The sequence below is a fragment of the Carettochelys insculpta genome, chromosome 18 (genome assembly GCF_033958435.1).
Source record: "Carettochelys insculpta isolate YL-2023 chromosome 18, ASM3395843v1, whole genome shotgun sequence".
NCBI lineage: Eukaryota > Metazoa > Chordata > Testudines > Carettochelyidae > Carettochelys > Carettochelys insculpta.
In genome coordinates, this window is record NC_134154.1 from 22612253 (window position 1) to 22637920 (window position 25668).

General features: G+C 47.8%; 1 protein-coding gene across 2 annotated transcripts in view; it reads right to left on the reverse strand.

The window, feature by feature from the left end:
- The window catches only part of TMEM132B (transmembrane protein 132B), a 463877-nt gene that overhangs the window by 58984 nt on the left and 379225 nt on the right, over positions 1 to 25668 (reverse strand). For both annotated transcript variants that reach the window (XM_075012547.1, XM_075012549.1), the window contains one exon: positions 18822 to 18965. In XM_075012547.1, coding sequence (XP_074868648.1) covers positions 18822 to 18965 — 144 coding nt within the window. The remainder of the gene's footprint in view (positions 1 to 18821; positions 18966 to 25668) is intronic.

Consider the following 25668-nt stretch of genomic DNA (forward strand, 5'->3'; position numbering starts at 1 on the left):
AGAATGTAGCAGGAATGTCATTCAATTTATCATACAAGGAGAGAATTGTCACCCTTTGCCACTGATTGAAGTCATACAGAACCCTCTTGCAGGAACAGAGCTGAATTTTCATTGAAAAATAAACCAGCAGATCATGACCTGAAGAAAATCTCCAAGGAAGCTTGACAGCTTGTCTGTTGCACCAATAGAAATTGGTCCAATAAAAGATATTACACTATCTACCTTGTCTTTCTAATATCTTGGTGCCAACCTGTCTACAACAAACACTGCTATCTATAATACTGCATATACCAGCAGAGTAACATTTAATGGTCAGCTGTACCCTACAGTAAAACAAGTTTCACATCATCAGAGGCTCTTATCCTGCTAAGCTTTCTACAATTGTAATCCACATTTGTACACGGCACATTGCACGACTTGTGTAAGTAAAGATTAGTCAAGGGAGTAGAAGCTTAGCAGCATCAAGCCTTAAATTAGTTCTTTCACTGCTCATCTTTTAAATTATTGCTCACTGGTCAAAACCTCTCTGTGCACCTTTGAGATGCACTATGCAATGGCTGTGGGGAAAGTTAGAAACAGAGCTTAAAAGGCTGGAAGCCAAAGGAACTGAAGCATGCCCCCCAAGTGATAAGTTGCTGGCCAAAGCTGAGCGTCTCACTGCTAACTCTTCAAGCACTCGCTCTGTTGCAACAACCCTGCCTTCAGAACCCATCCTACCAACCCACCCACCCATCAAGTACATATTCTAAACAACAGGCTGCTCCAGTGTAATTACAACTGGTCCCTCACCCAATGCCCTCCATCTGTGTGAAGTGCCCTGACTGATGTGGAAAATTATTTGTGAACAGTTTCTCTAGCTGCATAATGTGCCCACACAGTGCTTTTTTTTTTTTTTTTTTGGCTGGTACTGAGTATGGGCACCTCAGCAGCCCCAGGCATGGGGCTGGCTGGGGTTGGGGGAGCTAGCTGAGTGCCGGCTCCTCTTTTCTTTCTTTCTTTTCTTTTTTTTTCCCCCCAAAAAGCACTGTGCCCAGCTCTGCTGTATCTGCCATTTCTAAAGCTTAATTAGACATTGTTAATCTACCCAGCATGGGTACCGGGGGTGGAAAAGGGAAGATGCAAAGAGCCTGAATTTTCCCACTGGGTCTGTGGCTTAGTTTTGCTGCCATATGGAATGATTAAATATATTGCATTATGTTTTCCAACTTTTTCAATGAAGTTTGTGTTTTAAATAAAGCGGAGCAGGTAGAAGCTGGGTTTGGGGCTAGAAAGATACAGGAACAATAGAAAAGGATTAAACTAGATTGAAAGGTCTTCAAGGCAAGGACTTCGTCTTCGTATATCTCTCTAACATACTGCATACGTTCATAACAAAAAAGCAGTCCAGTAGCACTGGATACTGCATACATTCATGTCACTATAGAAACAGGGCCTTGCGTAGTCTGTGATTTTGTAGTTGCGGAATCCAGCCCTTAAGTAGATTTGTGCTCCAGGCATCTAAGCCTGCATGTTTTTAGAAACAAATTAAGTTTCTAGCTCACCAGGTTCCAAATAAAAACGCCCCAATTCTGAACGAAACGTAAGATGATAGGATTGACTGTCATGGCCTAGAGCAGTAGCTGAAAATGTAAACAGCATCCATGCATCCCAAATTATGTTAATGCTGGAACCTACTAATGCCATTTAAAACGTTGACACTGTTAAGACTGTCACTGCCTACCGTTTTAACAGAAGCACCCATGCTGGCTTACCCAACAATTACAAATGACTAATCACACCTTACCAGTAGCTAGAACCCTCAACATCCACCTATCCAGATGCCAACATGGTATCTTGCCGGTTGGCAACTTTTACATCATCACATCACATTGTCCATACAAAATTGGGAAGCACATTGAAAAATTTAAAGGCAGAGTAAAACCAACTGAATCCAACATCAAAATGAATAACAGAGAGGTTATTTATATTTGTATATAATTCAGTTAGAACCTAAACGTTTTAGTCACAGAGAGGTAGCCCTGTTAGTCTGTATCTTCACAAACGAAAAAAGCAGTCCTGTAGTACTTTGAAGACTAACAAAATCATTTATTAAGTGATGAGCTTTCCTGGGACAGAAATGGGTCTTTAAAGTGTTTTAATTCCCCAGGAGCTGCTAGTGAATTTCCAACCAGTCACATGAGAGTGCTACAACAGCCAGAGGGATTATTGCAAAATTTAGGCCCAACTTGCCCTTGAACATAAGGACCTTAATGATAAATATTTTAATGAGGGTTTTAAACTACTACATTTGTTCTTGACTCTCAAGGGAACAGATGGACATGCACTAAGGGCCTGATTCCCATTTATGTCAAGGAAATTTTACACCACTCTGGCAGTGAAAATGGGTCTTTATCTAGCAACAGAAAAAGGCCTTTAGGCTTTGGGCCGGGGACTGGACTAGATGACCTCCCGAGGTCCCTTCCAGCCCTAGAATTCTATGACTCTATGACCTGAGTATAAATGAGAACTCATGGTGGAAAACAACATGACAAATCCTGCCATCTTTTGGCAGGCCTTAGGTTGAGGTTGGCCAGACGTGGCATGTGAGCTGGACATAGTTTACCATAATTAGCCCTGTTGGCCCATCGGATGCTTTATTTATCTGTGCAATACATAGGTACGGCCACTCACAGCTCCCATTGGCTGTGGATCACCATTCTCAGACAAAGCAAGCTGTGGAAAGTGGTGTCCTGGTTCACACTGCTTCCTACAGCTCCCACTGGCCAGGAACGGCAATCTGCAGCCAACAGGGACTGTGAAGGGCCATGCCTGCGGGGGGACAGCTAAATAAAGCTTCCAGTGGCTCGCAGACCCTTATTGGCCACTCCTGCCTTAAGTGGTATTCCCAAGATTAAACCCCAAGAAGCCAGAGAAGGAAAGAAAAGGGTGACTCCAAGTGACAATCATCCATTTCCCATCTCTTATAACATGGAATTAGTTATATTTTTTCATGGTTAGTTTAAATTTCCCAACTGGGGTCAAACCAATAAAGCGCTGTTGTTCTTTCTGACTGCATCATTTTAAAAAGGCCCCAAAATACAGTAAGCTTTTTTTTTTAAGGAAAGCTTGTGCTCAATAAGGAGGGTGCATGGTTTTCAAGTTGCATGTACGTTTCATCTGCTACAGCTCCACCTGGGAGAAAAACAAAGTGATTTTTATTCCCCTTCCCCATGACAGAAATGCAAAGAGGCTTCTCCTTGCTGGTATGTTTCAATGGCAGGTGCTTTTTATGTCAAATCAGTTTACTGCAGGTACTTCAAAATGATGGTGGTGTGTCAGCCTCATCATCACTGTCTTCAAGTCCAATTATACCTCTCCAGGGAGAGCATCTTGGAACGCATTACCAAAATGCAGCTGTGGATCAATTACACTATAAAAAACACACAGCTTTCAAAATCTGATTAAGGCTAACAGAATCAATGGAGTGTGAAGTAAGGGCTCCATCCTACAAGGTGCTGAGCACCTTCTGAGAAATGACACCCGGCCCATGGACTTTGGAAGGTGAGAACCTTAGTGCTCCTTGACAGTCATAACACATTCAGGATGAAAGCTTCTCTTCCATCCTGATCAATGTATCTAGACAGAAAAGTGAAATGCACAAATCATCTTTACTCATCCATGAGAGGGCGCTCTGCCATACGGGTAGCGTTAGTCCCACCTCCCTGTCCTACATCCAGCCCAAACGGGGCAGTAGCTAGTGGGGCATCCATCATGTCTTCCCTCCAGGTTCCACCACAGTGGGCTGCATTAACTTTTCAGGGAATTAATTCTGTCCTCACTTACACCTCTGCAACCCCACAGTCTTCCATACAGTGGCCTGAGACTCCTTCAGATATGTCCACGCTGCAGCTGAAATGGTGTTTCCCAATGCAGGTAGATTGATGCTCTAGCTCTGCTCTAGCTAATGCACAGAAAGCAGAATTGCAACTGTAGCTGCATAGGTCCGCGGTGTCCAATACGCTTGCCACTCGCCACATGGCCACTCGCCACATGTGGCAAACAGGACACCGTGATGTGGCAAACGTGGCTTTTGGAGCCTTTAAATGCAGCTCCTCCTGAGAGCCACACGTGGGGAACTGGTGCCTGGCAGCAGTGGTGGCAGGCCCAGTGAGTTGCCAGCATTAAATTAGAGCCAGGGGGCTGGGAGTGCCTGCCTCTGGAGGAGAGGGAGGGCATTCATTTAGCACGGGGTGGGGGGGGGAATGTGGCAAATATGGAAAGATGACAACCACAAGTGTGGCAATTTTTGAATTCCTGTTGGATACTGCTAGTATAGGTGATGGCTCAGCTAAATGCCCAAATTCATATTCAGGGATCAGGAGAGTTGTTTTAATTACAGGAAAATAACATTCAGAAATGTGAATTCATTTTCCTAGCATGAACTAGAATTGAAGAGGTGTAAAGCCTCAAACTCCAGAAGGTTCACACGTCCCTAATTAAAATGTTTAAGTGGCCCAGGCATGCAAGTTTATAAGGCAAAATTAATTTGCTGCAGAATCTGAGGGGAAAGCTTTTAACGGTTTACAATTCTGCGCACAACAGTTTGCTATTGCTAACCTTGTTGTGGATAATTTAGCCAGTGTTCTCTCAGTTCAGCTCTTAACGTGAGAGTCAGTGTTTATTCTCAGCCCTATTACATGTCAGATTCACATAAAATATTGAAGCGATCGTTTCCCAGGATGAGGATCGGCGCCCTTTGACACTTTGTGATAATGCCAGCCAAATACCAAAGCCACAGAGTTTTTTCTTCCTCTCAGCAGCATCTCTGCTGAACACTATGTAATTGCACATCATAGTAATGAGTTCTTAATGGCTCCTCCCTCCGATATGTGACACTGATGCCCCTCTGCCACGGACAAACAGGACAGTCTCTCTGCCAAAGGATGACTGGACATGAAGCTGACATCGGGAACTGACATACACGTAAACCTACAGAGCAGTGTTTTCCAATTCTCTTTGGCCATGGACCCCTTTTAAACTTGAAAGAATTTTGCGGAACCCCATTCCCAGGGTCCACCTGCCTCAGCCTCCAAACCCACTTCCCAGCTCCAGGCGTTTCCAGCCTCAGCCTTCGGCCTCCAAAATCTGATCCCTACCCCAAGCTTTACCCCCCCCATCCCACAAATCCACCCCCCCATCTCCAGGCTTAACCCCTCTCAGCCCCAAACCCGCCCACCCCCCATCCCCAGGATTATCCTGCCTCAGCCCCAACCCAGCCCCCTGGACTAACCCCTTCGTGGTGCTGGCTGGGGAGCCTATGCCAGGTGGCCATATGCACCCAGTGGAAGGAAGACTGGTGTGGAGGTGTTCTTCTGCCTGCTTGCGCTGCTGTACGTTAGTGAAATCACTGGGGTAAAATGGCACAAGAAAGAGGAGAATCAGGCACAAGAGCCCAGATCCACAAAGGTACTTAGGTTCCCAATGTCCCCTGAAATCAGTAGACAGAGACAAGGTGGTGGGGTTAATATCTTTTACTGAACTATTTCTGTTGGTGAAAGAGACAAGCTTACAAGCTACACTGAGCTCTTCTGTGGGCCTGCGGTGGCTCTATGAAGCCCAAGAACTTATCTATGACCAGCAGAACAGCTGGTCCCATAAAAGATATGACCTCCCCCAGCTGGTCTTGCGCATATCCTGGTATTAACATTGCCACAACAGCTCTGCAAACGCTGAGATAATTGGAAGTTCCGAGCCTTGACTATCTTTGTGGATCTGAGCCAAAGACTCTTACTTCTGTCACAAAGACGTTAATAAACTATTGAGAAAAAGCCTTTCTGTGTTCTCAGGTCCCATATGTGGCTGAAGCATGGAAATATGAGTCTGTTACAGGCCCAGCTAGGGAGCATTGGATCAAGTGGCAGCACTTCATGCTTTTCGTTCCCAAGGACCCAGGGCAGCAGGCTTCACCTCTCCTCCCATCCTCACTCCCCAGAAATGAGGCGCAGAGGGCTGGGAGGGGGCATGGCGCGGCGCAGCAGGGCGGAGCAAGCGGCTGTTCCCACTGCCCAGGTGGGAAGTGACGGGAGGCAGGCAGGCACCCCCTGCTGCCTCTGTTGCCCAGCCATCGGCCCTAAGTAATCCGCAGGCTCCGTTGCCTAGCAGACAGAAAAAGAGAACACGGTAGGGCTGGAGAAGGGGTGGGGCAGGGCCTGCTGTGTGGGAGAGGTTGTCTAGGCCCTGCTCCTCAGACACTGGGTGTGGGGGTTGCCTTGGGTCCCACACACATACACCCTTGGTACAGCCCTAACTCAGCACATACAGGGGGCCTAGTCCTGGGCCAGTGGCACCGACAGTTGGACGGGGTGGGAGGGTCTAGCTCTGCACCCCAAAAGGGGTGGGAACAAGAGCGGTCAGGTTTCAGTACCACCCAGACTGTGGTGCTAACCCCATCCCCGCTCCTTCACAGCCAGAGGAGCGCTGTGAAGGTGGCAGCCAGAAATCCAGGCCCCTTTGATATTCCAGGCCCAGGGTAACTGTCCCCCTCCCATCGCCCTGCCGGTGGGCCTGACTAGGAGCTATACAAACACAGAACAAAAAGACAGTCTCCTGGAATGGTGCTTGCACACACATCCGTTCCAGAAAGGCTTGTTCCCAGTTATATCATATGCCCTTGCACAGACCTTAAGGACAGGATAGCAGTGAACGAGAGAAGTATGTGTGATCCTCCTTCTGCCCTGTGAGGTTCCTCCTTACCCACCACATTTCAATCAATATCAACCACCAGGTTTACTGCTCATCACAGTATCCGAAAAAGAAATTAAACCCTCTTAGCGGCTGCTCCGGGGGGGTGGGGCGGGAGAGGTGGATGAGGGGGAAATCAGGTCTTCTATTGTTTTAACATTAATTATGGAGGGTTCAAGATAGTCTGCGATACAAAAGCAGAGGGTAGAAATGGTTTGAATTTGACCTTCATCATAATTATGCAGCATATTACGAGAAGGTGAGGAATAATGCACCAGAGTGCTTTGCCCTGGCAAGCTAACAAGGGCCATGCATTCTCTCACAGTACTCAGGCTGTCATGACCCAGGCATTTTCACTATATGCTGCTGCTCGGGAAGAAGCAGCCTGACCTTAAGCCCAGGCATTCCGTGGCATTCCATGGGTCTGAGAGCTGAATCAGTCCTCACGAATCTAGCAAATGTGCTCGAAAGTCTGTTCTGGGCTAAAGTTACAAAAAACTGGGCTAAAGTCGTCTGTGGTTTAACTCGACTGAGACTAATGAAATTCCAGCCCAGATGAACATGGCCCATCAGTCTGGCCCGAAGACTTCCACTGTCACATACGGCCAGCATGAAAGAAATCGCAAGAATGTCCAGTGTTAGGACAGTTTGTAGGAGTTCCGGGGCCAGCCCCCTCTTTTGTTATTTATCCACTGCAGAACAGCTTTGACAAGAGAGACGGCAGGTATCCCAGGAAAGAATAAACATAGCCCAGCATTTACAGCACTCTTCAGAGACTCAGGAGACCCCTGTTCAAATTTTCTCTCCTCACCCCCAGCAAGAAACTTCTATATGTAGGGTAAGTATTATAACCATTGGAACAAGGATCAGCAACCCCTCGTACAGGTGCCAGGACTGGCATGGGAGCTGATTTTCATCAGCACGCGAGGGGGGAGCTCAGCCCCACCCCCCTCTTCCATGCATCTGGGAGCTTGCTCAAAGCCATGCCACCTGTGCATTAACAAAAGGCCAGCTAGTGCTACCAACCACCCCCTAAATGGGAAAGCTCTGCATCTGAATTTATTTATTAATGAAGCTGTTATAAGTAGGACTATTAGTGACTTTAAAAAGTAGCACCAGCACGCAGACCATATGTAGATGAAACGGTCCAATTTCGGCACTCAGCCTCGGAAATGTTGCTGACCCCTGCGCTGGACTAACAGTCATTAGACAGCCAATGAGTAGCTTGCAACACACACCTACCAGATCAGGCCCAGCACTCAACTTAGTGCTTGTCTTCATTATGCGATGGATCAAAGCTGCTGCGTTCCATCTGCCAGCCATCGATTTATTGTGGCTGTTCAGATGTGAAAAATCAATCTCCGAGCGCTCTCTCATAATTTCTGGAACTCCACCAGGATGAGGAAAGCATGCCAACCTTACCACGTGGAAGACACCGTAATAAGTTCATCAACTTCAGCTGTGCTATTTGCATAGCTGAAGTTACGTAAGTTTGATCAATGGGGAGATGGGATTAGTGCAGACAAGGCCTGAGGCTGCTGAATGCCTTGAAAAGGAAGTAGCAGTGTGCTGCTCCAGAGGCTGAAACTTAGTTATTAATGAGCAGGTGACTACAGATTTCAATGGCAATTTTCAGGAGCACACTGGAGGCACAAATGGGATTTAAATATTAAATTCAAGATTTAGACACCCAAGTGCCTTTGTAAATCTGGGTCCTATGTATTTCTGCTGCAGCCATGCAACAGGGTATCTAGGTGGCTCTCAATGTATACAGATTTGGTAACCCGCATAAATAGTAAGTGGCCTGATTATGCTCATTTACATCAGTGTAAATCCAGCGTGATTTAATTGAATTCAGTGGCATTACTTCCCTGCAATTAAGAGCAAGGACAGAAATGAGCAAAAAGAATGGTCTCATTAACAATCTGCGAAATCATAATATACTAAAGAGAAATAAAAGATTAAGAATGCAATGCTCACAGTTCTGGGCGACTGCATATGACATTTCTGAAGTTAGGGAGAAATAATACAGGATGGAATTAGTAGCCTAAAGAAGCATAAAATTACTGAATTACATTCACTTTGACTGACAATTTTCATGAGAGAGTTTAACTCTGTGGCGCACATGGGAGAAAGAAAACATGTCTGGAAAGCCGCGTTTACACGTGTTGGCTACTTCGAAGTAGCGGTGCCAACTTCGAAATAGCGCCCGTCATGGCTACACGTGGCGGGTGCTATTTCGAAGTTGACATTGACGTAAGGCAGCGAGACGTCGAAGTCGCTATCCCCATCAGGATATGGGAATAGTGCCCTACTTCGACGTTCGTCGAAGTAGGGAACGTGTAGTCGTTGCATGTCCCGCAACATAAAAATAGCGGGGTCTGCCATGGCGGCCATCAGCTGAGGGGTTGAGAGACGCTCTCTCCAGCCCCTGAGCTCGATGGTCGCCGCGTGCAGCGGCCCCTTAAAGGTCCCCGCCCCCTGCCTTCCTGTGCAGGAAGCTGAGAGAGCGCGCAGGTGGCAGCCCAGCCACGCGGACAGCCTGCACGTCTCCCCCTTACAAGCCAGCTTGCTCGCTGCCCGCCCCCCCCCACCGAGGAGCACACAGGGCATGGAAATGGCTGCTGACAGCACAGTCTTTGATGCCCTCATTGAGGCCCAGCTATGCTAGCTTATCGTGACCCTGAGAAGCAGAAAGTACAGCTAGAAGGCTAACAGGCCAGACTGTCAACATGAGGGGGGGGACCCTCAAGAAATCACCCCAGCTGGCATTGATCGATATGATGCACACACACACAACCATCCCAGAAGGGGAAGTGCCCCGCCCGCACAGAAAGAATGTCCTGTACTCCTAAATTGCTTATCTCCTGTCTTACAAGTGCAAATTAAGTAAGAAATGTCCTTGTAACAAACTGGCGTCACAAAGACAGACCAGTGTGATCTGGCACCATAGATAAGAAAGAGAATACGTAACCCAAAGGGGTATAAAAGATGGGTCCAGCAGAACTCTAACTTTGAGTGCATTCCACCAACTACCTGCTGGTCGGGTCAGGTGATTGCCTCCCGAGGTCCACAACTGGGGACGCCCAACCTCGTATTCGTCTTTCCGCGGAATTGAGTGACCGATCCGGCTTGGCTACGCTGGTATCGAGAGGCGCAGAGAGGGTAAGATACACCCATGCTAGGTCTCCGACTTTTTTGTGCACACCTAAAGAATTAGAGCTCTGTAACTAGATGTCATTGTATCAAGATATTGTGTTAGATGGTAACAGATATCTTTGTATTGGATTGTAACGTAACTTGTTAACACCTGTACTTTGCTAGCATATAAGAAGTAAACAATAGCCTTTTGTAACCGCACGCTTATAACTGTAGCTTAAATAAACTTGTAACTAGTTAAGCTCTGAGCCTGACCATGCTGTTAACCCTTTTGTCACTGCAACACAGCCGGCACAACAAAAAGAACTTTAACCGTTTGGTTACTACAGCCTGGCCGTGGGTGAGAGTGCTAGGAGCTGCCTGCTCTAACAGTAAAAAACTGGGTTGCTTAGGACCCAGGGGAGTACCTCACCGCACATTACCCGGCCACCGGCTAACAGACGTCGAACTCGCTATCCCCATCAGGAGATGGGAATAGTGCCCTACTTCGACGTTCAACGTCGAAGTAGGGAACGTGTAGTCATTGCATGTCCCGCAACATCAAAATAGCGGGGTCTGCCATGGTGGCCATCAGCTGAGGGGTTGAGAGATGCTCTCTCCAGCCCCTGAGCTCAATGGTCGCTGTGTGCAGCGGCCCCTTAAAGGTCCCCGCCCCCTGCCTTCCTGTGCAGGAAGCTGAGAGAGCGCGCAGGCGGCAGCCCAGCCACGCGGACAGCCTGCACGTCTCTGAGCAGCCACACCAACCCCCCACCGCTGCGATGGCTGCCCCCCAGCCCCCCAAGCGCCCCCAGGGCACCCCCACCCAAGGGGAGCCAGGGCTCCCAGACCGGCAGCCAGGCTGGGAAGCGGCAGCGGGGCCCCTCCTGGACGGAGGCCGAGCTTCGGGACCTGCTGGGGCTCTGGAGAGAGGAGGAGGTGCTCCAGGTAATGGGGAGCAAGAGGCAGAATGCGGATGCGTTCGCTCAGCTGGCCGAGGGCCTGGCCTCCCGGGGTCACCCTGCCCGCACTCCTGACCACGTCAGGAGTCAGGTGAAGGAGCTGCGGCAGGGTTACGCCCGGGCCCGGGATGTGGTCAGCCAATCTGGGGCCACCCCTGTCACTTGCCCCTTTTACAGGGAGCTCAGGGACATTCTGGGCCCCTGGCACACCTCCTCCCCTCCGGCCACTCTTGATACCTCGGCCGACGAGCCCCAGCAGGCCCCGGAGGCGGAGTCCGCCCTGGAGGTAAGCCCCGCACTCCAGAGGCCCCTCCCAGGAGCCCACCCCCGGGGCACCGGAGGAGGAGGAGGAGGAGGAGGAGGAGGGGGAGTCCTCCTTCAGCGACGCAGGGCTCCGGATCCACATCCCGTCGCGGAGCTCCAGCAGGGCATCCGCCCACCGGGTGTCCCCCGACCATGGGAGTGGACCATCAGGTATGTACCCCCCCGGCACACACCCCCGGGGTTGAGGGGCGGGGGTAACAGATATGACCAGGGCCCTCCACATGCCCAGATGACCATGGCCCCAAGAACAACAGTGGCATGTCCCTCAGAAGAGTGCATCAGCCCCTGCCCCCCCAGCACGACAGTGCCATGCCCCATCCCTGGGGATGGGGGGAGCGGAACGTAGGGTCCCCCGGGGGGAGGGAGTGGGACACCCATCAGCAGCAGCATCTCCCAGGGACGGGGATGGGGAACCAGCAGCAGAGGGGTGGGGGGACAAGGGCCACGGCTCGGGGCCCACACTAACGGCTGTCTCCACTCTTCTTCCCCCCGTGTTCCGCAGCTGCACCATCGGAAGGACCAGAGAGCGCCGGCGAGGTGTCAGTGGTCCCGGAGAGCCCACCGGGGCCATCACTCCAGGCCAGCCCCTCAGCAGAGCACCGACCAGCCCCAAGGCGGGGACGACGGCAGAGCCAGCACCATCCGAGGACAGCAACGGACCCCCAGCTGCTGGCCATCCTTCGTCGGCAGCTGGAGGTCTCCGAGCAGCGCCTGTGGGTGGAAGAGCGGCGCCTCCAACTACAGGAGTGGGCGCTGGCCTGGCGCCAGGAGGCATGGGGGGCCTTTATGCGCACATTTGAGCGCATCGCACACTACCTGGCCCCCCATGCCACGCTAGCCACTGCTCTGCCCGCCCTGCCTGCTCCACCCTACGCTCCACCCGCTGCTCCACACACCGTCACACCGCCGTCCGCCACCCAGGGCCCTTCCGCCGAGGGGGACCTGGGGCCAGCTGACACCCGCCGGCCTTATCTCCCGGTCCACCCAGCGCCCAGCCAGCCCTGGCGTGGGCTGCGGCCGAGGCGCGGCTCACAGACGCCCACCCCCAGTGCTGGACATTAGGGGGTGTGGGGCCCAGGACGTGGTCCCCCCGCTTCCCCTTTGTATATATCCCCTTCACCTATCTTTTGTAAATAGTTTGTATTAGACCCCTGTTCTATTATGTTATGATGATACCTGCCCCCCCATGTAAATAGTTCTCCCCTTCCTTGTCTTCCCCTTTTTTTTCCTTTCACCTTACAATACGTATATATATAATATTTATTTTGGCTGTACATAGTTATGATATAATAATGAGTTCAACATATATATTCTGGTTTCACGAAAAACATGTCTGTTTTTATTTACAAGAAAAGTTGGGGGGGGGGTGCTCTTGGGTGCTCTGTGGTGTGGGGGTAGGGGCAGGGAGTGTTGTGGAGAATGGGGGGGTGCAGTGGGGGGCCTGCCAGAGTTCACCCTGCGGCCTCGTTGAACTGGGCCCGCAGGGCCTCCCGGACCTGGGTCCCTTTGGGGTCCACCTGGCGACTGGGGACAGCGCGTGGCTGCACATCGGCTCTGCTGGCCTCCACAGCCCAGCCCTGAAAGAAGGCCTCCCCTTTGCTCTCAACAAGGTTGTGGAGGGCGCTGCACGCGCCCACAATCTGGGGGATGTTGGTGGGTCCCGCATCAAGGTGGGTGAGGAGACACCTCCAGTGCCCCTTGAGGCGGCCAAATGTGCGCTCCACCACCTGGCGCGCGTGGTTCAGGCGCATGTTGAAGCGCTTCTGGCTGGGTGACAGGTGGCCCGTGTAAAGGTGCATGAGCCAGGGCCGGAAGGGGTATGCCACATCTGCGATGACACAGAGGGGCATGGTGGTGTCCCCCACAGGGATCTCCCGCTGGGGGATGTAGGTCCCCGCCTCCAGCCGGCGGCACAGGCCCAAATTCCGGAATACCCGGGCATCGTGGGTGCTGACAGGCCAGCCCACATATATGTCCAGGAAGTGGCCCCGGCTGTCCACCAAGGCCTGGAGGACTACTGAGTGGTAGCCCTTCCTGTTTAGGTAGCGTCCTCCACTGTGGTCCAGGGCGCGGATGGGGATGTGGGTCCCATCCAGAGCCCCGAAGCAATTGGGGAAGCCCAGGGTGGCAAAGCCCGCGATGGCGGCATCCGGGTCCCCAAGCCTCACGAGCCTGTGGAGGAGCAGGGCATTGATGGTGTAGACGACCTGCAGGGGAAGCACATGGGAGAGCACCAGTGAGGGGTGTGCAGGGTGTGTGTGGCCCTCCCCTGCCAGGGCTCCCCTCCCCTCCCCTCCCCTCCCAGGGCCCCCCTCCCCTGCCAGGGCTGCCTCCCCCTGCCCCCGTGGGTCCTCTTACCTCCATGAGGACAGCCCCGACGGTGGCCTTGCTGACGCCAAACTGCTGGCCCACGCATCAGTAGCTGTCTGGAGTGGCCAGCTTCCAGACAGCGATGCCGACCCATTTCTCCACACTGAGGGCACACCGCATGAAGGTGTCCTGGTGCCTCAGGGAGGGGGTGAGCCACTGGCAAAGCTCCAGAAATGTCTGCTGGCTCATGCGAAAGTTCTGGAGCCAGCGGTCGTCATCCCACTCTCCGAGCACCAGCCGCTCCCACCAGTCGGTGCCCATGGGGTAGCTCCACAGCCGGCGGCGTGTGAGGCGGGGTAGGGGGCGGGGTGCTGCAGGGTTGGGGGTTGCTTCCTCCTCCCCTGTGGGCAGCTCCTCCTCTGTGGCTAGGATGTGATCAGCTGCTTCCTGCATGGCATTGAGCAGGGCGAGCACTGCTCCTATGGGGTGGCTGGGTGGACCTCTGGCTGCTGATGCTGCTGATGCTGCTGCTGGGGGTCCATGACTGCGTCGCTCGAGGTGTGCGTGCCTATGGCTCTGCAGACCGCGTGCTGTGCAGGCTGCGTGTGTCTGGGAGGGGCCCTTTATGGGAGCGGCTAGCTGTTGCCCCAGAAGCGCTAGTCCGCCCTGTGACCCTGTCTGCAGGTGTTCGTGGTACCCTTATTTCGATGTGTGCTACTTTGGCGTGTAGACGTTCCCTCGCAGCGCCTACTTCGATGTGGTGCTGCCCAACGTCGACGTTGAACGTCAACAGCACCAGCCCTGGAGGACGCGTAGACGTTATTCATTGAAATAGGCTATTTCAATGTCGCTACATCGAAATAGGCCATTTCGATGTAGCGTTCACGTGTCGACGTAGCCGAAGTGAAGTCAATGTGGATTTTCCAAAGGGTGCTTCTCTGGGGGCAGCCACATAGTCTTTTCTGAAATAGATAGCTACTCTCTGTGTCTGCATAAATTCCAACTCAGATACTTAAAAATGGTGGGCTGCCAAACTCCTCACTAAAAACCATTAAGACGGAATTAGAACTGAGAACATCTTGCTAATTTTGGAGAAGGTACATTAGGAGGTTGTTGTTAATTATAAAAAAATAAAAATAACTTCCTTTTAGACCCTTTACGGGATGATGTGAGGTAAAGTGGCTGTAGAATAAAGGAGAATCAGACTTCTTGTCTTTGATTAATTACTTAATTATAACACAATGGTCCACCTGTTCTACTAGTGGGAGGGCATGTTCCCAGGTGCGAGTCTCTTCTATCAGTTATCAATCTATCAATCTGATGCCTAGAAAGTTTCACACAGCAGGCTCAATTAAATCCGGGTCACACCCTGTTCAGTCTCTTTGAAACAAATGAGATAATACAGTATGTAACCTGGTGATGGATTTAGCCTGCTGTTCTACGACCTGCTTCCAAGCCCAGTCAGGTCAGTCGAAAAGTCTCCCATTCGATCAGGTGCTTAGATCTTATTCTGCCCAAGAATAAATCCTATTTTGAAAAAAAGAAAAGAAAACCATTCACAGGGCAGGAACTTTGCTCTCACAAAGCGTATAGATTCACCACTACAACTGGAAAGCTTGTCTCTTTTCTTAGAGGTCATGTCAAGCCTTATTTAGCTGCCAGCTCCAGTGGGCCTTTTCAGTTCAGGAACCAGAAAAACGTCATGCCTAGCTTTGACAGCATAGCCCATCTGGAGGACTCCCGCTTGAACTAACAGGCAATGTTTTGAAAAGTAACGCTTCCCTATAGGCTGACCTCTTTATGTCTAACTTAATCCACAGAAAATTCTAGAAATAGTATTAAGTTAATGAATACAAAAGGCAAATCCATTCGTACCATCTTACAGATCTGTATCTGGTTTTCTGAAGTGGATAAAAACTCCTCAGCAATATGCTGATGATACATAACTCAGTTCTTGAGTTTCCAAGAGCAACAGTTAATTGTGAATTAATAAACTACAGTGTCACTAATCAGCGAGAACAGCAGCGTGGTACTAGCAAAAAAACGTGAAATGACAGCTCCTTTTAAAATCAAGTTGGTCACACATGGAGATATTCATTCATGTTTCCTCTGGTAAAGTCTTCAAGGAAATTTGTTTGAAAGCAAAAAGGAAATGTGATTTTATTTCAGTGGATCTTCTGGGAAACAGAAACACTTACGACCTGAGTCTCATTTGCACTAAGGTCCATTTACCCTCATCTAGCAGCGTGAATGGAATTGGAAGTGGTCACAGATTTAATTACATTGCCAAAGTGGAGAAACCCAGTCTCATTGGAAATAAGAACCAAGCCAATAAAGTTTCCAAGCCTTTACTAAAATGCACAACAAATAACTCACCCTGCCCCCTTTGGCTGTCCTGTAAATTAGTGTCTGTTAAGATAACTCAGAACTCTTACAACTGATTTGTATTCATGATAATGAGAGCTAAGCATTCACCCAAAACAAACCTCCCAAAAGCAAGGAAAAGTTGCCTGACTATAGATTTTGTCACCAATTCTGCTGCTCTTTCTTGGCTAGAGTGGAAAAAAAAATACAAGAAAACCTGAACAAACGTGCACAAAATCTGCTTGCATAACTCTGGGACTTTAAAATTTCAACTGGTAGCATAATTAAGGAAGCCGCACTCAGGAAAAAATTATTTGTTCCTAAAATGTCATGTTTTATTTGATGATGAGGGTTATGTATGAGTTGGTTCAGATTCTTCCAGACCTGATGAAAGAACACGGCTGTATTTCTTTAGTCCAGTGGTTCTCAAAGTATGGGCCATGGACCACTTGTGTTCCCCAACCATCTTGCCGGTGGGCCATGAGCTGAGGACTTCCCCTTGCTGTCCCCACTGCAGGGAGCCCACTCTGGTTCTCCAGACCTGCAACCCCCTTATGCTATAGCTGTGTAGCTATGTTTTTTACATCCAGCAGATGAATATAAATAATTTAGTATTTAAGGTACTTAGAGATAAGTGTAGTTATTTTACCGTCATGGGTATTTGGTTGGTGGTCCCCAGAAAGGTTTGCTGGGATGAGGTTGAGCAGGGTGGGCTGCGAGCGAAAAGTTTGAGAACCACTGCTTTAGTCAAATACTGTATGTAGAGAACTTGAATTGAAGGGCATGTTGAGTCCGGTACAAATTTCAGCACTATTCCCTTTTTTCCATGTGTGGCATAAGACAATTTGCTTACTTCATAAAATGCAACATGTCGAAGTATGTTTTTTTGTGATTTTTTTATCAAGACTTACAAGATACTGATGAAAATATCTCCTTTCTAGTAACACTTCTACAAACACCTTCTCTAGTTCAACAATAGAAACACTAAAATTTCACTAGTAAAGCTACGAAATAAGCTCTTTAGCTCCCAAAGCCCTGTATTGTTTTTGGAGATAAACAAAACACATTACTGCATACCAGACGCAATGACTGATAATGAGTTCATTGCACATTTTAACTTAAGAATGGGGGGAGAATTTTTAGGTCTGGTGAAGATCCACATACTTATACTTCAAAATGCATAGGAGGTTGATGATATACATTTTCTTGTTCTCCTATGATACCATGACAAATTCTCTGAGAAAGTATGAAAACAAAAAAGCAGTCCTGTAGCACTTAAAAGACTATCAAAATAATTTATTAGGTGATGAGCTTTTGTGGGACAGACCCACTTCTTAAAGCTCATCACCTAATAAATTATTTTGTTAGTCTTTAAAGTGCTACGGGACTGCTTTTTTGTTTTCATAGTATACAGACTAGCACTGCTCTCTCTCTATTACTATTCTGACAAAGTATGTGCTTGCTATCTACTAAGACCTGTGTGGTCTTACCTACAAAAAAGGTTACACTGATGAGTTGAAATATTAAGACATGGGCCTTGGTCCTTCAAATAGCAATCTACAGAAAATAGCTAAACATGGTCTGTCAGAGCTAATGTATATAGAGAAGACACAATCACTATCTCGAAGACCAGAAGGAACTTTTTTTGTCAAAGGCTAAAGAGGTAGTGAATATTAAAGTTTTTGGGTCACAGGATCTCTGTTTGCAGAGGTGGTAAATGCAGAGCTTATCTTCTGTAACAGCTGTATCCATGCAACTCGGGAAAAGAAAGACAAAGAAAAACAATTACTATTCCAAGATGACTCCATAGAGGTAAGAATAAAGGCAACATGATCCGACTTAGAGCTGATGCCATATGTACCACCAAAAAAGCAGACCTAACAGATGTGTAATTCTAGTTGAATATTTGAATATATTTCTCTACCTTTATATCTATGTAATAATAATTTGCATGACTTTGTTTTCTATGGTAACAGCAGCAAAGTTACACAGGTTGCACATCTGACATCCAGTACTATCTGGTCTGGCAACATGCGTATTCCAGTAGGACCACAGATGTTGCTGGACCAGAGACCTGGGGCTGGGAAGCAATGGTGCAGGAGTGCTGGTGGAGCCGCGTGGCTGGGGAGCCGCAGTCGAGGAGAAGCAGCCTGGCTCCCATCCCTGCTGTTACTCCCACAGCAGCCCAGGCCCTCAGCCCTGCTGCAGCAGCCCCAGTTCCCAGCATTGCCACAACACAGGGTCCTGCTGACAACCCCGCAGGCTCAGGACACCAGAGGGGGCTGAGGGAACCCCGGCAACTCCATGATTAATTGTGATTAATTTTTTTAATGGCTTGACATCCCTACTATTTATGTAATAGTGAGTGCAGAAAGACTGCCTGGCAAGAAGGATCCCTGAATGATGGCTTGATTCTTCTTAAGTATAGCACATCAGACATGCTTCCCTCTCAGCAGGATTGATCTATTAGCTGGCCAGAAAAAAAAAAAGGCAGGTCCATTCCATTCTCTTGGTGGTTTAACACCACTGTGGGGCCCACATATGTGTCCCAGAATTCCCAGCAGCAGAGAAGCAGTGCTGCAGGCAGCTGGTGCAGGGGCTGGAAGAACCACTACTTCCTGATGGAGCACAAGCCATCTCCTCCTCCCTGCTGAGCGCAGCTTGTCTGGATCAGGGAGCGAAGCTAAGAGGTGGGACACATGGATTCATATGATCTAATTCCGGGATTCACACCATCTTTTGCCTCAATACATAGGCAGCACCTGCATCTCTGGGTTCCACAGCACAAAGGGAACATGCCGTCCCAGCACAACTGCCAGAAATCCAATGCCCTTCTGAAGAGCGACACGGGATCATTTCTTGGGGTACCCCATGATGCAGAGGCGGGGGCCATTGCCACAGAGAGCACAAGCACAGAGTCTGTTGCTGGCTGTTCAGTGGCACGAGGGGGACAGAAAGGAGAAACTTCATCTCTTTCCCTTGTGCACCTCAGTTTAGCCACCTTACCTTTATGACGTCTTCGTCAGCTGATTTACATTCAGTGGACTCTGAAACGTCGATCACGGAACCATCCTCCTGTACAGCCACAACTTTCACCGGAACGGATACCGTCTTCCCTGTCAGAATGGCCGTGTTCAGGACTTCTGTATCCTGCACATACACACACAGGCACAAAAAGGAGGTGTGCTTTAAATAAGCATCACCACTGGGTATAATGTAGAAGTTTCCAGTGTTGTTGGAAAGTAGTCACAAGACTTATTTAGCTTTGTCCTTGACTAGCAATTGTAAAAATTGTGTGCAGTGCTAAAGTAATTTGTTTGTGTAACACAACAAATTATCAATACACCAAGGCCACATCTACACTGGCCCCTTCCTTTCGAAAGGGGCACATTAATGATGGAGTTTGTAAGATGCTAATGAGGTGCTGATATGAATATGCAGCATCTCATTAGCATAATGGCAACTACACGCGATTTGAAGTGCCGCTTGCAGAATGCACGGCACCCATGTAGGCAAGGACATTTCGAAAGGACCCCCCTGACTCTGAAAGACCCTCCTTCCTAAAACCAAATAGGAAACATTTTGGAAGTAAGGGCACTTTGAAGGTGCATGGGTACTTTGAAGTGCCCGCAGCTCCGCTGCCTGCCAGTGCTTCAAAGTTAGCAACTTCGAAGTTCACGTGGCGAGAATTATGCTACTGAGGTGCTGCATATGCAGCACAGTATCTCAGTACTATTCACTGCTCGGGCTCATTTACATGCCCCCTTCCAAGGACGAGCACTTAAAAATACATTTCAAAGTAGCACTCGGCTATTTCAAAATACACACATAGGCTACATCTACACTAGAGAGTATTACAGACAAAACTGGGGTTTTGACAACAAAACTCATGGAGCACCTACACGCAACATGCGTTTTATCAACAGAATCTGTCGACAAAAAAAGCCGTATAGACACTCCGGGGGCCCTTTCGTCAACAGAGTGGATCAAAAGAGCAATCTGCTTTTATGTGTAGGTGTGATATGGTGACAGAGGTTTTGTTGGAACATCTTTTCTGACAGTAACTTCTGTAGACAGATGCTTCTAGCACAGACATAGCCATAGAGCCCATTTCGAAACAGAGCTATTGGACGCACTGCGGCTTATTTCGAAATAGGCTCTATTCCTTGACTTAACAACGCTTATTTCAAAACAGCTATTTCAGAATAGGCGCTATTCCTCAGACAATGAGCTTTACCAATTTCAAAATAAGCCAATCACTGTTTTGAAATAAGTTTGATCTCATGGTTGTGCTGTGTAGACATTAGAATAGTTATTTAAAAATGACGTCTGAAATAATTTCCTGCAAAGACCTACCCTGAAAGACTATCAATTTTACTTATTAGGTAATGAGCTTTTGTGGGTAATAAAGCTCATTACCTGATACATAAAATTATTAGTCTTTATGGTTCTTCAGGACTGCTTGCTTTTTGTGAAGCTACAGACTAACACAACTACCTCTCTGAGACTAATTTGAAGAAGATACGGTCATATATGACAACCTTCACAGAGATGCACACCCCTTTCCACCCTTACTTACCAGCTTATCTCAGTGGTTGAAGACACAGATACCAAGTGTTAGCATAAAACGGTCTCTCCCCCATCCTCCTCTGCCCCCAGCTCCACTGTTTCCCAAATTCTCCTTAAAAGATGTCCCTGTTAAGTGGTTTTCTTTTTTTTTTTTTTTTTTTTTGGGCGGGCGGGGGCAGGGGTTGAGTGAAACCTTCATTCTAATGTCACATTAGAAAGGGATAATGGTGCCAAAACAACAGAATGCCAAATGCAGATTTTAAAATCTTTCCCCATTAAAGTCCCACATGGAGACTTTTTACTGGCTATCAAGCCATATTTATCTTCCCCTCTGATGGATTCATAGAGCCGGCACTCTAATGACTCCATTAACACAGCCTTCATCTACACATTGGTGTGGATGCAGTATGATTAATTACCCCAAATGAGCTATTACTGTGGTTCCCCACTTTGCATAGGTGACTGTGCAGATTGGGGCAGACCCTCCAGAGGTACTGTACACAATAGGCTCTGTATGGTTTACAAATCAGAAATGTTTGCACAGCCAGACCTACATGCTGCACTGTAGTACCAAGGCTTGTGTGGGTTATTTGGATTTTTTTTTTTAATTTAAATCAATCCGCTTTTTATTTTAGCACCTCCATAGCATCATTTTTGTTCATCAACAGGGGTCGGGGGGAAGTAGTCTTCCAAGTCTACCTTTAAAGTCCATAATTGGGGTGGAAAGAGAACTGGATTTGAGGGAGAAATTCAACACTGCCATGCACAGGCAGTGAGGTATATTCACTACATTTTTTTTCTAAAAGCTAGCTACATTAACAGGAAAGAATGGGCACACGCTACATGTCACCCACACACTTAGGCCTGTAGTTCACTGTCCGATGTAGTGGCACTTAGGCCACTTGCAAAGAGAAAGAGTAAGTCTGTTCTGCAGCCTTAACTGCACGCTCACTGATTCTAGAGGAAACTGTAGGGGCCTCTGCCCTATGCTCCAGAGGTCCCAGGTTTGAGACCACCTGTGGGTGGCTATATACACAGATCAGGAGGTGATCAGTTAGCACTTGCAACTAAGGTATATTATAGATTTTACAAAGAGTGGCTTGAATTCAATGAAGTGCTAAACTCAGTGCTAACTAATTAAAAAAGTATACTAATCGGGTTCCAAGAAAGCACTTAAGCGTCTGCTCTGTGCATTTGTGTTTGGAACAGTATGAGGGCATGTGCTTAACTCAAACTTTCACTTCAAAGGGATTTACGTGTAGGCTTAAGAGCTGTCCTGTATAAGATCTGAAGAAATAAATATATATTCTTTGTTCTACACTATAGAATCACAGAATCATAGGGCTGGAAGGGACCTCGGGAGGTCATCAAGTTCAGCCTCGTTCTTTAAACAGGATCAACCCCAAAGAAGTTATCCCAGCCAGGACTTTGTCAAGCCGGGAGTTAAAAACCTCTAAGGATGGAGATTCCACCACCTCTCCAAGCAACACAGTCCAGTGCTTCACCACCCTTCTGGTAAAGTAGTTTTTCTGAATATGCAAACTACTCCTCTCCATCTGTAACTTCAGACCATTTCTCCTTGTTCTGCTGTCTGTCACCACAGAGAACTAAAAAGCACTCAAGTAGCACTTTAAAGACTAACAAAATAATTTATAAGGGGATGAGCTTTCATGGGACAGACCTACTTCTTCAGACCATAGCCAGACCAGAACAGACTCAATATTTAAGGCACAGAGAACCAAAAACAGTAATCAAGGAGGACAAATCAGAAAAAAAAATTATCAAGGTGAGCAAATGAGAGAGTAGAGGAGTAGAAGCGGGGGGAAGGTCAAGAATTAGATTAAGCCAAATATGCAAACGAGCCCCTATATTGACTCAGAAAATTCCCATCCCGGTTCAAACCACGTCTTAATGTGCCAAATTTGAACACAAAAGACAGTTCGTCTGTCTCCCTTTCAATAGTGGTGCGAAAATTTTTCTTCGGTAATACGCAAACTCGTAACAGAGTGGCCCACTCCATTAAAATGTTGACTAACACAGAGAACAGTTTCCCTCCATCCACTCTGCAGATTACCTTCAGGAAGTTGAAGGCTGTTATTAAATCACCCCTCACTCTTCTCTTCTGCAAATGATATAAGCCCAGTTCCCTCAGCCTCTTCCCATAAGTCATGTGCTCCAGCCCCTTAATCATTTTTGTTGCCCTCCACTGAACCTGCTCCAGCACATCCACATCTTTTTTTATACTGGGGGGCCCAAAACTGGACATAGTACTCCAGATGCAGCCTCACCAGTGCTGAATAGAGGGGGAAACACCACTTCTCTAGATCTGCTCAAAATGCTCCTCTTAATGCACCCCAATATGCCATTAGTCTTCTTGGCTACAAGGGCACACCGTTCGCTCATATCCTGCCTTTCATCCACCTTAATCCCTTGGCCTCTTTCTGCTGTACTGCTGCTTAGCCAGTCAGTCCTCAGCCTATAGCAAAGATTCGGATTCTTCTGTCCCAAATGCAGGACTCTACACTTCTCCTTGTTGAACCGCATCAGATTTCTTTTGGCCCAGTCCTCCAATTACTCTGGATCTTCTCTCTACCCTCCAACATATCCACCTCTCCCCCTATCTTAGTGTCATCCGCAAACTTGCTGTTGGTGCAATCCAATCCCTCATCCTGGACATTAATAAAGATGTTGAACAACAGTGGCCCCAGAATGAAGCCTTGGGGCACTCCGCTTGAAACTGACCACATCCAGATATTGAGCCACTGACCACTATCCATTGGGCCCAACTGTCAAGACAGCTTTATATCCGTCTTATAGTCCATGTATCCAATCCATATTTCCTTAACCTATGGGCAGGAACGACTTGCCCTAGGTGAATCCATGTTGACTACTTTTGATCACTTTCCCCTCTTCCAAGTGCTTCAAAATGGGTTCCTTGAGGATGCCCTCCATGATTTTGCAGGGGAGTGAGGTGAGGCTGACCAGTCTATAATTCTCTGGATTGTCCTTCTTTTCTTTTTTAAAGATGGGTACTGCATTTGCCATTTCCCAGTCATCCAGGATCTCTCCCAATCTCCAAGAATCTTCAAAGATAATGGCCAAAGTCTCGGCAATGACATCTGCCCATTCCCCTCAGTACCCTTGGGTGCATTAAATCCAGACCCATGGATTTGTGTACATCTAGTTTTTCTAGGTAGCTCTTAACACGTTCCTTCCATGCCGATGGCTGCCCTCCACCTTCCCATATTGCGTTGTCTAACACCGTAGTGTGGGAGCTGTCCTTGTCCAAGACTGAGGCAAAAAAAGCATTGAGTACTTCAGTGTTTCTTACATCATCTGTCACTAAGTTACCTCTCTCATCCAGTAATGGCCCCACACCCTCCTTGATAACCCATTTATTGTTAACATGCCAGTAGAAACCCTTCTTGTTACCCTTCACATCTCTTGTCAGCTTAAGTTACAACTGTGATTTCACTTTCCTGATTACTCCCGGGCATTCTCCAGCCATATGTTTATACTCTTTCTTAGTCAACTGTCCACATTCCCACTTCTTATATGCATCCTTTTTGGGTTTAAGCTGATCAAGAATTTCCCTGTTAAGCCAAGCTGGTTGCCTAACATAGAATCATAGAACAATAGAGCTGGAAGAGACCTAAAAAAGCCATTGAGTCCAGCCCCCTGCTCTAAGCATTTCTTATTATGCAGTGGGATGGTTTGTTCCTGTGCCTTCATTAAGACTTCTTTAAAATACTGCCAGTTCTCCTGAACTCTTTTCCCCTTCATCTTTGTTTCCCAAGGGATCATCCCCACCAGGTCTCTCAGGCAGTCGAAGTCTGCTCTTCTGAAATCAAGGGTCTGTATTTTACTGCTCACCCTTCTTCTTTTTGTCAGGATCCTGATATTTACCATCTCATGGTCACTGCAGCCCAGATTGCCACCCACTTCTATTTCTCCTACTAGTTCTTCCCCGTTTGTGAGCAGCAGGTCAAGTTGTGCACAGCCCCTGGCAGTTCCATCAGCACTTGTACCAAGAAGACATCCCCAACATTCTCCAAAAATTTCCTGGATTGTCCGTGTGCTGCTGTGTTGGTGTCCCAGTAAATGTCTGGATGATTCCAGTCTCCCATGAGAACCAGGGCCTGTGATTTGGAAGCTTCACTTAGCTGTCTGGAGAAATCCTTATTTATCTCATCTCCCTGATCTGTCGGCCTATAGATGATACCAACTACAACATCACCTCTAAGCTTAACCAAGACAATCAACTGGCTTTTTCTCCCTCCTAATACTGGAGCTCTGAGCAATCTTACTGCTGCCTCACATAGGGGGCAACTCCTCCTCCTTTTCTCCCTGGCCTCCTTCCTACACAGTTTATACCCTTCCACGATCATGCTCCAGTTATGCTAATCATCCCACCAAGTCTCCATTATTTCAACCATCTTATAGTTCCTTGACTGTGCCAGGGCCTCTAATTCTTCCTGTCTGTTTCCCAGGCTTCTTGCATTCGTGTACAAGCACCTTAGAGAAAAGGCTTAACTGGCCCACTTTCTCCTCTTCACCCAAGAATCCTACTTTGTTGTTCCCTACTCCTTCCGCACTTACCTCAGGGCTTGTGTCACCATCCCCCCCACACCCCCCCCCGATGAACCTAGTTTAAAGCCTATGCAAGCCACAAGCCAGATGCTTTGTGGAATAAATGACTGTTTAATATTTCTTTATGTTGATCAGTCTCATTTATAACCAGCAGTCACCTGTTAGGGTGGGGCAGCATGGGTAAAAGAAATAGATGGCAGAAGCAGAAGTGCAAGGAAACCCAAAGCAAAACCCTGTGAAATCCTTACAAGGACTAGAGATTGAGCAAAACTGAGAAAAAATGTATCACCTTGTGGAGAAAACAAATAGGTTGCAGAAGACATATAGGGTCAAATTCAGGTTGCTTCATCCATGCCCAAACCATCGGTGAACACCCTGCAAATCAGACGCTTTATATATGCATGCCACATGTATACGTACACAGTGAGATGTATGTGTCTCTCTTTATAATATATCACATGACACATACCTAACGGCGAGGTGGTGGCCCTGTGACAAGTCGCATTGGCACATTTTATCACAATACCATTTTCCAATCCAGTCTTCCATAAAGGACTTTTTTTCTTCAAATAATCAGATAGAAAAATGCTTTCCACATGGGACAAAGTGAACAAATAGATCAGAACAATCCTATTTTGATAATTCTTTCTGGGGGGGCAGAGGGAAATATGAATCACATGACTCTCCACTTAGT